The sequence below is a fragment of the Amphiura filiformis genome, chromosome 16 (assembly GCF_039555335.1).
Source record: "Amphiura filiformis chromosome 16, Afil_fr2py, whole genome shotgun sequence".
NCBI classification, from domain to species: domain Eukaryota; kingdom Metazoa; phylum Echinodermata; class Ophiuroidea; order Amphilepidida; family Amphiuridae; genus Amphiura; species Amphiura filiformis.
The window spans coordinates 36,479,458-36,493,204 of record NC_092643.1 but is presented as its reverse complement, the minus strand read 5'-3'; the positions used below and the strand labels follow the sequence as shown (position 1 = coordinate 36,493,204).

Below are 13,747 nucleotides of genomic sequence, written 5' to 3'. Positions count from 1 at the left end.
TTTACAAATTCGCATGATCAAGGAGTTTGTACAGTGTTTGTAATATGAAAAGCACCACAAACAGTCTACATAGGAGACTATTCCATGAAATTAGGTAAAACTTTTAGAAGAAAATGCTCAAAAATGATACTTTCCGTCCGAATTTTTTAGCTAAATAAGTAAAAATCATGAACCATCATGCAAAGATCGCCGCCTCAAATTACCAGATCCATTGCTCAAACGATGTAGCAAGAGAAAGAAAAAAACATACAGAAATCTGGACTATGCCTATAGTGCATTGCGTTTACGCAATGAGCTAAAAACAAGGGAGGGAGGGGGCTCTTTTCAAATGACTACAGCTATGAATCTGAAATAAAACATTAACCTGTTACCACCAAAGTCATCACCAATTAACAAAATGCACAGATGCCATTCACAATCAAAAATCTCAAACCTCTAATGAAAAACCTGCAAAAGCCTGTAAACTTTGGTTCAAAAGTCACAATCAAACTAAAAATTAATAAAAGCAGAAATATTGACTCGGGAGAAAAAATCAGAAAAAGTGATCATCATAATTTTGTTCACAGAAGAAATCACACTCGGAATGACTTGGAGAAAAAAGTAATGTGCAGTTCGCATGATTTGTTTGAAAAATGCATTCCAAAGTGCAGTTCATTTCAGTTCGGTAATTATTTTCTTTGAATTGGACACATGCAACAGAATAAAGTTTAAACTTAAAATATTGATTTCAAAATCAGTACCTTTCCTGTGTAAGAACTTTTATAGTGCAAGATGAAGGCACTCAAGAAATTTATGGTACACACTAATGACCAATCAAACTAGTCAGGGACTTCCTTTTGAGGAGAGCGAGAGCAATCACATGCTGCTCTCCTTGAATCTGATATAGGAGAGTGATTTTTAGCTTTCCTTAGTTGATCATTCTCTGAGTTCTATTGTAAATGCTCTAAACAGCTCTCCTAGAAGGCTCCAGAAGAGCTTATTAATGCTCTCCTGCAAATTCCAAAAGACAGTCCCTGACTAGTTATAGGGGAATAATCAACATACAAGTTATATAGGGGTGAATTTGCTTTGTTGGTGTGATCCGTGAGGAAATCACATCTTTGTGATCCGACCAGGTGCATCTTGTTCGCACTGAACAGGCGTAACTAGGTTGTTTTATATTCTATAATTTTCCTGGTGTGTTAACTGTGATTACATCTAGACACCAGTTTATTTTTGAATTTAAACGGGACCCTAATTTAATGCGAAAAACGCCAAAAAAGAGATGCACATCAGTCATGACACGAGTGGCTTTTTACGCATCATTATTTGTTTTCAAAACACAGCTTCACAAATCGAAATTGGAAGGGTTTAGGCTATTTTGGACGCCTGTTTGAGAGAGCTTATCGTTTAGGCAATCATTCCTTGTGATGGCTTAGTCTCTGGCCAGACTGTGTGTGGCTATCCAGAACAAACATGTTTGTAATAGGAAGCGGCGGCTTTGTAAGAGACTAGTGCTGGCTCTAAAAGTAAACACAATTAGCACTTGATAAAGTTTATAATGTTTGCGCTGGGAAAGGGTGCATGAATGTTAATGGTTTGTGTATATAATAGCATCGGGAAATATGATAAGGCCGAGTAAAAAATAAAACATGTTTCTCATCCCCTCCCGCTTCCTTTTTAGAGACCGCTTCAAATTTATTTATTATTAAAAAAAAATACCTACCAGAAGAATACAAAAACTGCTTCTTCTTTGAGGCGCTGCAAATTAATTTAATTTTTTAAATACCTAAACAATAAAAAGTCCTTTTGCACCTATTTTTTCGATGAAACATTAAAATCCTCTTTAAAAAAAAAAAATCCAATATGACCAAACTTTGATATGACTCACACCGTTTGTTATTGTAATAGCATTAGTTGATATGATAAGGCCGAATAAAAAAATAAAACTGTTACTGGTCCCCGTCCGCTTCCTTTTTGGAGGCCGCTTCAAATTAATTTTTATTTATAAAATTCAGTTATAACATTATTTCTATTAATGATTTTTTGGTAGGCAAATCCAGTAAAATAGTACTCACTTTCTGAGCTTTCGATGACCGGTTATGTCATCTTGATCACAGATGTCCAGGCTCACTGCACTTCCCGCCGTGGGACTTGGTAGTCTCATTCCCACAGGTTCTTGATTGGTTTAGCAGCGAGTCGTAGAGCGTGATCTAGAGAATACATCCCAATGTCTCGATTCATGGTTTTGTCGCCTCCTCCTGATCCACATGGCTTCTCGGATTTTTCTAGTGAACTGATTCGAGTCTTTGTCTATGATTTTAGCCCCTCCCAGTTGATAACGTGGTTTTCTTGTGCGATATGGTCTGTTATGGCGGATTTGTTTTGTTCTGTAAGGGATTCTTTTTTCTTTTTGCTCTGGTGTAAGTTCTGCTCTTTACTTTCTCGGCGTCTTTCTGATGTTCTTTTAATCTGGTTCCGACTGCTCTTCCTGTTTCACCGATATAAGTTTTGTCACATCCCTTGCAGTCTACACTATAAACAACTTCACAAGTTTTGTTGGATTCAATTTTGTCTTTTGGGTGGACAAGTAAGTTCCGTAGCGTGTTGTGGGGCCTCATAGCGGTGGCAATCACGGTGTTTCAGAAGATGCGTTGCAGTTTTTCTGAGAGACCTTCTATGTATGGTAGTACAACCATACCTTTCGACGGGTCATTGTCCTTTTCTTTTCTTTGGTTTCCTTCTTTGATTTGTTTGACATTTGATGTTTTACTTTGTCAAATGACCATCTGGGATAACCACAGTTTGTTAACGCTTTCTTAATTCTTTCTTCTTCCTCTTTCTTATCTTCCTCTTCAGTTACTACATTTTGCATTCGATCTAGAAGTGTCCGGATTACGCCCAGTTTCTGATGTAATGGATGTTGGGAAGCGAAGTTTAAGTATTGGTCTGTGTGCGTTTTTTTGCGATAAACCAGTAGTTTTGTAGAGCCATCTTGTTTCCTGACAATGAGTGTATCTAAAAGGGTATCTTTCCTTCTACTTCTTCTTCAGTATGTGAATTTTATGTTTCCTGATGGGTCTACCGAGTTGAGGTGGTCGGTTAGCTTTTCAGTTGAGTTTTTCTTGATGATTTCCAATATATCGTCCACATAACGGCGCCATAGCTTTGGCTTGCAGTCCAAGTTATGGCTTGTTCTTCCAACCATTCCATGTAGAGATTGGCGACAATTGCACTCACAGGACTGCCCATTGCTGCACCGAAACGCTGACGATAAATATTTCCACGGAAAGAAAAATATGTTGTAGTCAAAATGAACTCAAGCAGTTCCATAATGTCTTCTGCGGTGAGTTTTGTGCGTGTGGGTAATGAGGTGTCTTTGATGAGCTTAGTTTTGATAACTGCTATGGCTTGGTCTATGGGGGTGTTTGTAAATAATGATACAACATCATGAGAATTAAAAATGTCTCCATCGTCAATGTATATCCCACTGATCTCCTCAGCCAACGATTTTGAGTTGGTAACGTGGTGTTCTGTCTGTCCTACAATTGGTGCAAGAATCTCCGCTAGAGCTTTTGAAGTTTGGTATCCTACACTGCCAATACAGTCAACAATGGGTCTGATTGGGTCACCCTGTTTGTGTATTTTCGTGGTACAATACAACCGGGTGTGTTCTCTGCTGTAGGATATAGTAGGCGGTATTGATTTTCATCGATTTTATTTTCATTCTTGAGTCTTTGTAGAATACTGACAAGCTTGCGTTTGTATATTAACGTGGGGTCCTTTTTCCGCCATAACAGACCATATCGCACAAGAAAACCACGTTATCAACTGGGAGGGGGCTAAAATCATAGACAAAGACTCGAATCAGTTCACTAGAAAAATCCGAGAAGCCATGTGGATCAGGAGGAGGGGCGACAAAACCATGAATCGAGACATTGGGATGTATTCTCTAGATCACGTCTACGACTCGCTGCTAAACCAATCAAGAACCTGTGGGAATGAGACTACCAAGTCCCACGGCGGGAAGTGCAGTGAGCCTGGACATCTGTGATCAAGATGACATAACCGGTCATCGAAAAGCTCAGAAAGTGAGTACTATTTTACTGGATTTGCCTACCAAAAAATCATTAATCGTTTGAAACAATCCTACAAATGAAACTCTTTAATATTATTTCTATTTATTAAAATTTTGAAAAAAGATGTCGAGGAAGCTGAGATATTTTCTATTAATTAATTATTTTGTATTATTTTTAAATTGAGTCATAACTTTATTAATTTCTATTTTTTTTTAAATTTTGAAAACATTTCTTGAAGGTTCTGTGATCATTAGAGGGTATACCAAGAGTTATATCTACCAGAAGAATAGAATTTAAGAAGCTTTTTCAGGTATTTTTATACGCTAAATACAGGGTCTAATAGGACCTATGGGTATTTGCACCTATATATTTTGCGATACAAAGTTTTTAAAAAAATTTAAAAAACCTTATCCTGTTTTCTTTTTCTGTTTTTTTTTAAACCTGGACGAGAAACATGTTTTTATATTAATAATTGGTCCAAGAGTTGTGTTCTTTTAAAATAGGCCTAAGTTGTAAAGGACTGCCGACTCTACGGGGATAAACCTGACTTCAGTTGGTCACTGAACTGACATTGTAATATCCATTTGCTCTAAAAAGTAAAACATTTCTATTAACATGATTAACATTCGGCAAATGTTCGGTTTCATATTCTTAATTTTGTCACAAAAACTTATTGCATGCTAACTTGCTCCATAAGATATTTACTGTTTGTAAATTAGTCTTTATTAATTGAATAATGACAAACAAGAAATGTCTTTAAAAAGACAATGCCACTGATGAATTGGATATGGATTTTGCCACAAAGGAAAAAATCAAGTGGTGTGAGGTCTGGTGGTCGTGCAGGCCACTCCATAGCATGAGCCATCACAACCACTCTGTTTGCTATCCGTGGACAGAGTGAAAACGGATACTTTTATTCAAAAGGGCATATCTTCAAAAGTTGTGAGCCGATTGAAATAATTGTTTTGGTTTATAAAAGCTAACGATTAAAGGTTTCTTTACATACCAAAATATATTTAATCAATCTTTCAGAAATAGGAGAAAAGAGGGCACAATGAGGGGCCTCTTGTTTTTGGGACACCCTGTATATGATGTTTCTTGCATTGGTTAGTCCAATTGCACAGTGTGATAATTTGGTTCGAGGTTTAGGCTTGGAGAGGAGTCAATGAGGTGTCATTATCCAATTACTTAGACAATAAAGAGTCGAGACACATCGTGTAGATTTCCATAATTATCTTCATAGTTCATAAATAATATCAATGCATAAACACTGATCTTAATATTCGATGTGAGTATACGTGAATCTTCAATGTTCACTTCAGCTAATAGCTGTTTATAAACACGTGACTGCTCTCCTTAAACCCGAATCAAAGAATGCTCCTTTTCTTTCACTCAAAACAATTAGAATTTATTCCAGTCGCGTCTCGCTTGTTATACTCACGTAAGCTTAGACACGCTGGACGCTGAAAGACCACGCAACAAATGGCGCGATTAAAAACGCTAGATATGTGGAGCTATTGATCAATTGGATTGATCATGACACACAGGCAGACAAACAGGGCCTATAGATTTAAAACACATCAAATACCACAAAGAAAACAATACACATTCGGATCACACAAGGTTCTGAACAGAAACGACACATACGGGCCAAAACAGCACAAAGACATAAACCAATCAATAAAACACACCATCCAGGATCACACAAGGTTCCCCTACCCTATACCACAAACCCACCGAGAACCGCGAATGCTGAGAACCGCGAAAGCCGAGAACCGCTCTAGTTTGTTTTTAGTTTTCAACTGGACAAATAATGCATTGTGGATTTTGAAGAAAAAAAAGGTATTTGACTTATCATGTTGAACTTGATTAACTGTACTTTTCGATCTACATGCATAAAGGCATAAAGTATGTATTGTTTGTATAACTTAAGTTTTGTTTGGGGTTAAAATTTATAACATTTGCTGGTTGGGTGGAACATGTTTTCAGGGAATTATGAATAGGTTTAGTCATGCATATGCATTCTAGCATACTTGGGTGGCTTCCATGGGTTCAGATTTAGGAGCAAAGTTTTAAACAAGTGTGCAGAGTATAGAAAAGGGCAGGACCGTGTGAACACAATTTCCAGAAAATATTAAGAAATGACAGAAAATAAATTGGGATGACTTAGTACAATGCAATTAAAGGCCTATTCAGTGATTTGCTCATTTAGAAAATCATAAATATCATTCAAATTCAGTTTTTTGCACCTTTGTTAAATATAATAGCATAGATGTGCTACCAAAGCCTGCAAGTCAAGCCAAAAGCTGTGAAAACAATGACACTTTACATGAAAATCAAGAGGCTCAGGCTAATTGATCATGTGACTAATTAATAATTATTAATGTTATAGGAAATGTACCATAAAATCCATAGAGACAATATCAAAACGGAATCTCAAGACCAAAAAGCATCACAGCAGAACAACACCAGTGTTAGAAAACCTCTGTCTGCAGTTGCCTGATATCCGCCTAGTATAGTTTGATTGTATGTAGAAAGAATTTTGTGGTATATTTCTTATAACATTGATTAGTCATGTATCTCCATCAACTAGCCTTAGCCTCTTGGTAAAGTAACACAGTCACTTTATGGATATATTTCATCTGCTTCTCGCATTCTTTTCCGGGGGCACTAGTCATTGACAAGGGGTATCATGCATGGCCACGAAGTCTCAAATAGCACCCTAAACAAGTATTTACGAGGTCTGAAAGTGCACCCCTAAACAAGTATGACAAGTGCAATTTTATACCCTAAATAAGTATTGACATTATTTTTGCCCCCATTAGAAGCAAGAAAATCAGTCATATTTTGACTCTAAAACCCTAAAAACCTTTATTCCATACTACATTTGTCTCAAAGGACCCAAAACACTGTGATTTATTGTGCAAGTTATACCTTTTTCTTAAATTTCCTTGTTTTAGATACCCTATTCACGATACGTAAGTACAGTGCCTGATCATGAAAAAGACCCTTTTTACTTGAATCTTTGGCCACGCATGATACCCCCTGGTCAATGACCAGTGGCCCCCTGGGATTCTTTTACAGCCATTGCTGATACTTTAAGTTTAATCATCAGTTGTATCAAAAAAATATCAAAACGGAATTACAAGACGCATCTCAGGAGATTTGCACCAATGTTAATATCATGTTAGAAAAACTCTTTCCGAGGTTGCCTGACATCCACCTAGTATAATTTAATTAGCTTTAATTGTTGATTCTATGGTATTCTTCTGGTATAACATTAATTAGTCACATGATAACAAAATGTGTCTCCATCAATTAGCCTTAGCCTCTTGATAAGCTGGTCACTATGTATTTCACCGGCTTCTCGTATTCCTTCCATTTTGGATGACATATTGAATTGAAAAGATGCGAATGAAAGAAAATGGGCACATATTTATTTCTGTTGATTAGAAACATTAATTGCGTTGATATTTTTCATCATTAGATCATTTGTATGCTGCTATAGTATGTTTAATGAAAAAATTTGGCAGACATCGCAAAATATGGTTCAGTTTCACATGTTTTCCATCACCAAAAGTGGTTCAATTTAATGTAACTTTTTTATGGGACATCTTGTACTTAGTGTGAAGGTCAGTACTGGGACGTGACTGTGCAAACAAGTATCGGTGTTAAAGGATGAACTACCTCTGTATTACACTATGGCCAATGTGATCCGGGCTATCATGATTACTACTCTTAATTGTGTGCATAAAAGCAATAACAAGTTGAGCTCTTGAGCAATAATACAAGCACGACAGCACATAATTAACCCCTTGTATGCTTCCGCCATATTGGCTACAGCCACAATCTAGTAAGCAACAGATATGAAAGGAAGAATTACTTAACTAAACTTAACCAATCTTATATGACTTATCCCATTCATGTAAACTGCCAGTTTGATCCTCTCTACAAACATGATGACCATGAAAGGAGCAAAGAGGATGAAAAAGTCACCATTTAATTATTTAGAAGTCAAATTATTACTTTCTTTATTACAGGTATATATTTTAAAATCCGAGAGCACATACAACAAGTGCCTGGTCTGGTGAGTTTTTGTCAAGATATTTCATTAAGATTAAGTTTGAAAAAAAAACCACCACAATAACATTTAATTACTTTATTTTACAGCTGATTTGCTACTGGATAAGAAAGGAATGTGCTTCATGGACAAATATTTGTCTAAATTCTGGTCATGCCATTGAACTTGGTATACACACTATATGTGACCATCCACCATGAAGTGGTAGTAAAGTCGGTTCTAGATCACTTTCTGTTTATTGCAGATTTTGAAAGAATGCACTTTCAGCTTTAAAATGACACCTCAACCAGCTTCATTGGATATCTTGAAGTAAAGTTATGGTTCATCAAAGGTCAAATTCCTACTATATTTTACATAGAAATCCAAATACTGTTTTTGATCTCAAAATGGTAAATGCCGACTTTACGACCAGTTTGTGGTGGATGGGCACATATTGGATACACCCCCCAATGGAAGACATGACCTTAAACTCCCACGCAGGGGATGTAGATTTCAAATGGAGTTGCCCATTCAGGTAACCCCACCATTTGAATTACGGTACACACTTTAAGGGATCTGGAATGAGCGTTCGACAGTATTTTTGTGGGACATGAGAGCACATCAGACATATCGAATTGCATTCTGAATACGAAGAATGTCTTTCTGATATCAAATAATTTTTATTTTTTGAAATTCACGATATAATACAAATTTTACGACAAATTATTAAAATTTGATATTTTTGATATATACATGTAACAGTCCTCGAAGTAAATTTTATAAATCTAATGATATATTCTTAAAGTGTATGTAGCTGGGAGGAAAAGCCGAAGATCAATTGAAAATTTTGACCTTTCATATTGAAGATATGGATTTTTTGACTTCTGGATACCTGTTAGACATCGATTAAAGACTAGTCTTTCAATAAAATATTAATTTTAAGTGAAAAACATTGATTTTTTGAACAAATCTGTAAAAATCATCATTCAAAAAAAAAAATGCTGACCCTCATTTTTCAGGATTTAGGGTCGGTCGGTTGACGACTGGCGACATTTGTCCAACACACCGATGGCAGTCCTCATTAAGTGTGTCACATTTCCCATTTGCGACATTTTGTTTTCAGGTTCCATAGCATGCAAACGATAAACCAGTCAAATTGGTCATAGCCCAGGTAAAACTAACAATAATATTGTCAATATGCATATCATAGTATAGAAAATGGGGATTAATTCTATTTTATATCTAGGTATTTAATATTACACAATGAACAAGGGATTTCAAAGGAATTTCAGGGTCAGCATAGAAGTCATTTTGCATAATATACCCTCTTATTTAACTTAAATCGACATGTTTTATGGTTCCAATCCAGCCTGGTGGTATCTAGGTTACAGACAATAAATACCCCTTCTATCATTCATTCATTCATTCATTCAAGAAACTTTTCTTTGACAACTTGAACCCCCTGTCATAGTTCCAACCTACCCGGTCATAATTTAGACAATATTCTGTTATCATCACTCTAGAAATGTTTATTTCAGAACTATAAAGAGGAATACAAAATGCCAAATTATGTAGAATAAATCAAAGAGATAAAGACCGTACCATACTCTATCAGCCAGATTAATTGAACAAAAAAGATTACACAACAAAGCAAACAGGTTTTCAAATAAAAAAAAATAATAGAAAATAAACCCGTCACAAAAAATTGCAAGAAAATATTTGATTTTTTGGGTCAGTCGTGTCTGGGCAATCAAAAGTGTACCATTTTTTTTTAATATTGCAAAATCAAACTTTTTGGGGAGAAAAAATCACACATTTTGGAAAAAAGAGCGTGAATTGCGCAAATCACACATTTTCAAAGCTGGTGCATGCATTTTGCTCTAAAAAATTGAGCATTTTTCCTATGCATAACTACAGCCAACTTAATAATGGAAAATGTCATAAATCGAGTTGCCTGGTACAAAAAGACAATCACATAATGACCAGGCAAACAAAAACAAAGACAAGACAGGACACATATACAAATAGCAAATGACATGAAGACAACAAACCCAACTATAGTGTGTCTTGTCTCAATTTGACAGTTATGCCACATTGGAATTTAATTTCGAATCGGTGCATTTATATGTACCTGGTTGCTTCAACAGCGTACAGATAAATTGCCCTTCTACGAGTGTATACGCTCTTGGGATTAGGTTAGCACATGCGATTTGAATCTGCCACTGCGAAATCCAACATGGCGTCACCCATGGCGTTATTCTCAACTTGAGACGAGACAGACTAATGATAGGCCAATCTGGAAAGAATGATGCTCTCCCTGTGATTCTTAAAAGAATTGAAAAGGAAAGAGCTTCTGGGTTGAAGCAGGAATGGAAACTTTCCATTATATATATACAGTCCAATTTTGCTATGAAAAAGAAAAGAAAATTGTACCCCTGCTGATCCCTACTGATAAGCTGTCAACAAGAGCTTAGAAGTGTGACCACTACGGTAATCATCAATCATCCTTGAGGCAATTAACTGACCAAGCAACGTGAAAGTGCAGTGGCACGTCAGTGCCGTATCTGATCATCATCAATTGGCAAGTGTGGGCTGAGAGTGAAACTAACCATGGGGATAATTAGCAGTATTTGGGGTGACCAAGGGGATAATTACCAGTATTTGGGGTTGATTAATGGCTTTGGTTTTATTCCTTTTTCACAGAGCAACTGTACTATACTTTGATAGCAATGGCAGCAAGAATAATTTTAACAAAACTGTCAGAGCAGAAATACAATCAGGTGGGAACAATGGTCTGCCTTGGTGGTGTCCAGTGACAGATACCTGGCTTGCTATCTATCATTTACTCTAAAGTGTCCAATTTTGATTAAATTGGACATATTGTAGCAATATTATATGTGACATGATCTGGTCCATGGAGGCCAAGGAGGCATTTTGAAAATTGAGTTACTAATTTTATTACCTTAAACAAACATTAGGCATATGTGGTGTAATCAAGCAAAATCAATTTTGATGAAGTTGGACATATTGTAGCAATATTATATGTGACATGATCTGGTCCATGGAGGCCAAGGAGGCATTTTGAAAATTGAGTTACTAATTTTATTACCTTAAACAAACATTAGGCATATGTGGTGTAATCAAGCAAAATCAGTCTGAAGTCGGGCATATACAATTTGCAGTTTTTACATGATTGTATGGAGCATTTGCAAAGCTACATTTTGCAGAAACCACCATTGAAATTGAACATTTATAGTTCCAAAGATTTGAACAGTTGAAGTATTTCCAAAAAAAATATGCAACAAAAGAAATTATTATCTTTGTTTGGCTATATCTAAAAATTAATATATCCAACTTCCGACTGACTTTGCTTGATCACATCACATAGAATCATATTGTTCTACAAACATACCTTCTGATATAAATATCCTAAAAGTGCAAGTTCCTTGATTTTCAAATGAGTCCGCATACACATAAGTCACTGCTGCAGTCCCCGTAGTAAAGAATGAGCCTGGGGCAGAGGTTCTTGAAACCAATCTAACTGCCCCTCCTGAGTTATCACTAGTCACTGGTTCACGCCATGACACTGTGCTTCCTCCAATCCCCACAGGTATGGTTCGGGATATATCCTCTGGACAGGTCACAGTTGGCCCAATGGAGTCAACTAAGAAAAAAAAATAATCAAAGCCTGAAATATTAAAGACACTAGTTCGTGCTAGGTGATCCTGTCAATTAAAATCCCTACTAGCCGTGATTAGTTGATATCGCGTAACTGACAGAATCCTTGGATGCCAAGTATTTTTTCTATTGCCGACTTTTATTATAGTAAAATTTCTGGGCATGGACAAGGATACCAAAACCATTTATTTTCATCATGGTTTTATTTTTATGAATTTTGAAAATCCAGCCACAAACACAAAATTTAAGAAAACAATAATATTTATGCCATGAAGGTGGGAGTTTTGACAAAAAATGTGTGTTCCTCGCTCACGTCCGCTTTAAAATTTCGGATTCCCCCTTTGTTTTCCCCTTTTTCTCCATTTCAAACTTAACATTCCCTCTGATGGTTCAAGTAAAAAATTCACATCCCTCCCTCAAGGTTGCTAAAAAAATTAATGTAAATTTTTATTTTAAACTTATAATCTCAACACAAAATTAGATGTAACTCAAATTTCATGCTGTAACTTTGACCTTCATCAGGAGACTGGCAACCAAAGTTCAGAATCAGTGACCTTTTGAAACTTGACCCCAACATTTTGGCGCATACGCTTGGTAACTGGTATCAGTTCTCGTCATGGTTGAGTGATGGTTGATTCACTCTGATGTTTGGGTTACTCTGATGTTGCCACTGCAGCTTTTTAGACTTAAACAGTGATGGCATAAAATGAATATTGGCTAGAGAATTTGAGCATACCTGTATTAACAATGACATTGAAACTACACTGTCCAATGTTTCCAAATGAATCTTGCGCAACATAACTGACTTCGGTTGTGCCCACAAAGAAATAGTCGCCAGGATTGTGTGTGTTGAAGATGATGCTAACTTGCCCAGAATTGTCCGAGGGTACCGGTGGCTGCCAGTTGACCATCATCCTCCTTGATTGGCCGGAGTCAATATTGATGACCACATCATTTGGACATACAAGCATTGGTCTTTCCTCATCACCTGTTTAGGGAGAAGAAAAAAAAACTACATATTTTCAGAAATCTGTAATTTTTAATTTAATTATTATAACTATGTGAGCTGCTCAATTCAAGCCATTTCGGGCTATTCCATTTGAAATCCACACTACCCCTGTGAAAGATGTTGGAAATATCTTCCACAGGGGGAGTATGTCTTTCATATGTAATTGGGCAGGGTTATTCAATTTGAAAGCCATACTCCTCCTGCAATATGGCCATACCTATATCTTCCACAACTGGAGGGAGTATTTCAAATGGAAGTTTTCCAATTGTCTATTCTATTCACAAGTCATACTCCCTCTGTGGAAGATTTTAGCTAAATCTTCCAGAGAAGATTTTAAATGGAATAGCCCTTTGTAACATTTGCTGAGCTCATATTTTTACATGATTGTAATGTACTTGAATAAACTTACATACCCTGCAAATATCATGGCTTTAGGTGCTGTATTTGCGACACAATTTGAGATTTTTAATAAAACAATGTGTTCCATGTGATTGAAACATTAGATGTTCATAAAACTATATGTGCATGCCATACGTGTATATGGGACACATCAACAGGACCAACCTCACACAAACGATGGAGTGACATGCATTAGCGTCATAATAAGTGCTGGAGTTAAATAGCGAGTGTCTTTGTTTTGCCTCATTTCGTCGGCTCAAAATTAAATGGGGACATTTCTGAGAGAAATACAAAATTGATTATTTCTTATGAAAATGTTACGACATGGCTTGAAATATGTATGACATACATGTAGTTGCCAGTTGTAAGAGTGATCAAACTGAACAACATTTCTCCAACAGATGCAGTCATCTTTAATGTGCTAAAAAAGAATGTTACATCATAGACCGCCTTGCCTGAACACAGAAACAAACCTGCCAACAAATCGATTTGCAGAACAAAAGGTTAATAACTCTACTCTCGTCCACTCAATTGCATTATCAA

At 36.4% G+C, this 13,747-nt stretch overlaps 1 protein-coding gene across 1 annotated transcript in view; it reads right to left on the bottom strand.

The window, feature by feature from the left end:
• Positions 1-13,747, bottom strand: part of LOC140172614 (hyalin-like) — a 76,795-nt gene that overhangs the window by 29,640 nt on the left and 33,408 nt on the right. The window contains exons 9-10 of the mRNA XM_072195751.1: positions 12,533-12,784; positions 11,531-11,782 (exon numbers count right to left, since the gene is read on the bottom strand). Of these exons, the coding sequence (XP_072051852.1) occupies positions 11,531-11,782; positions 12,533-12,784 (504 nt within the window). The remainder of the gene's footprint in view (positions 1-11,530; positions 11,783-12,532; positions 12,785-13,747) is intronic.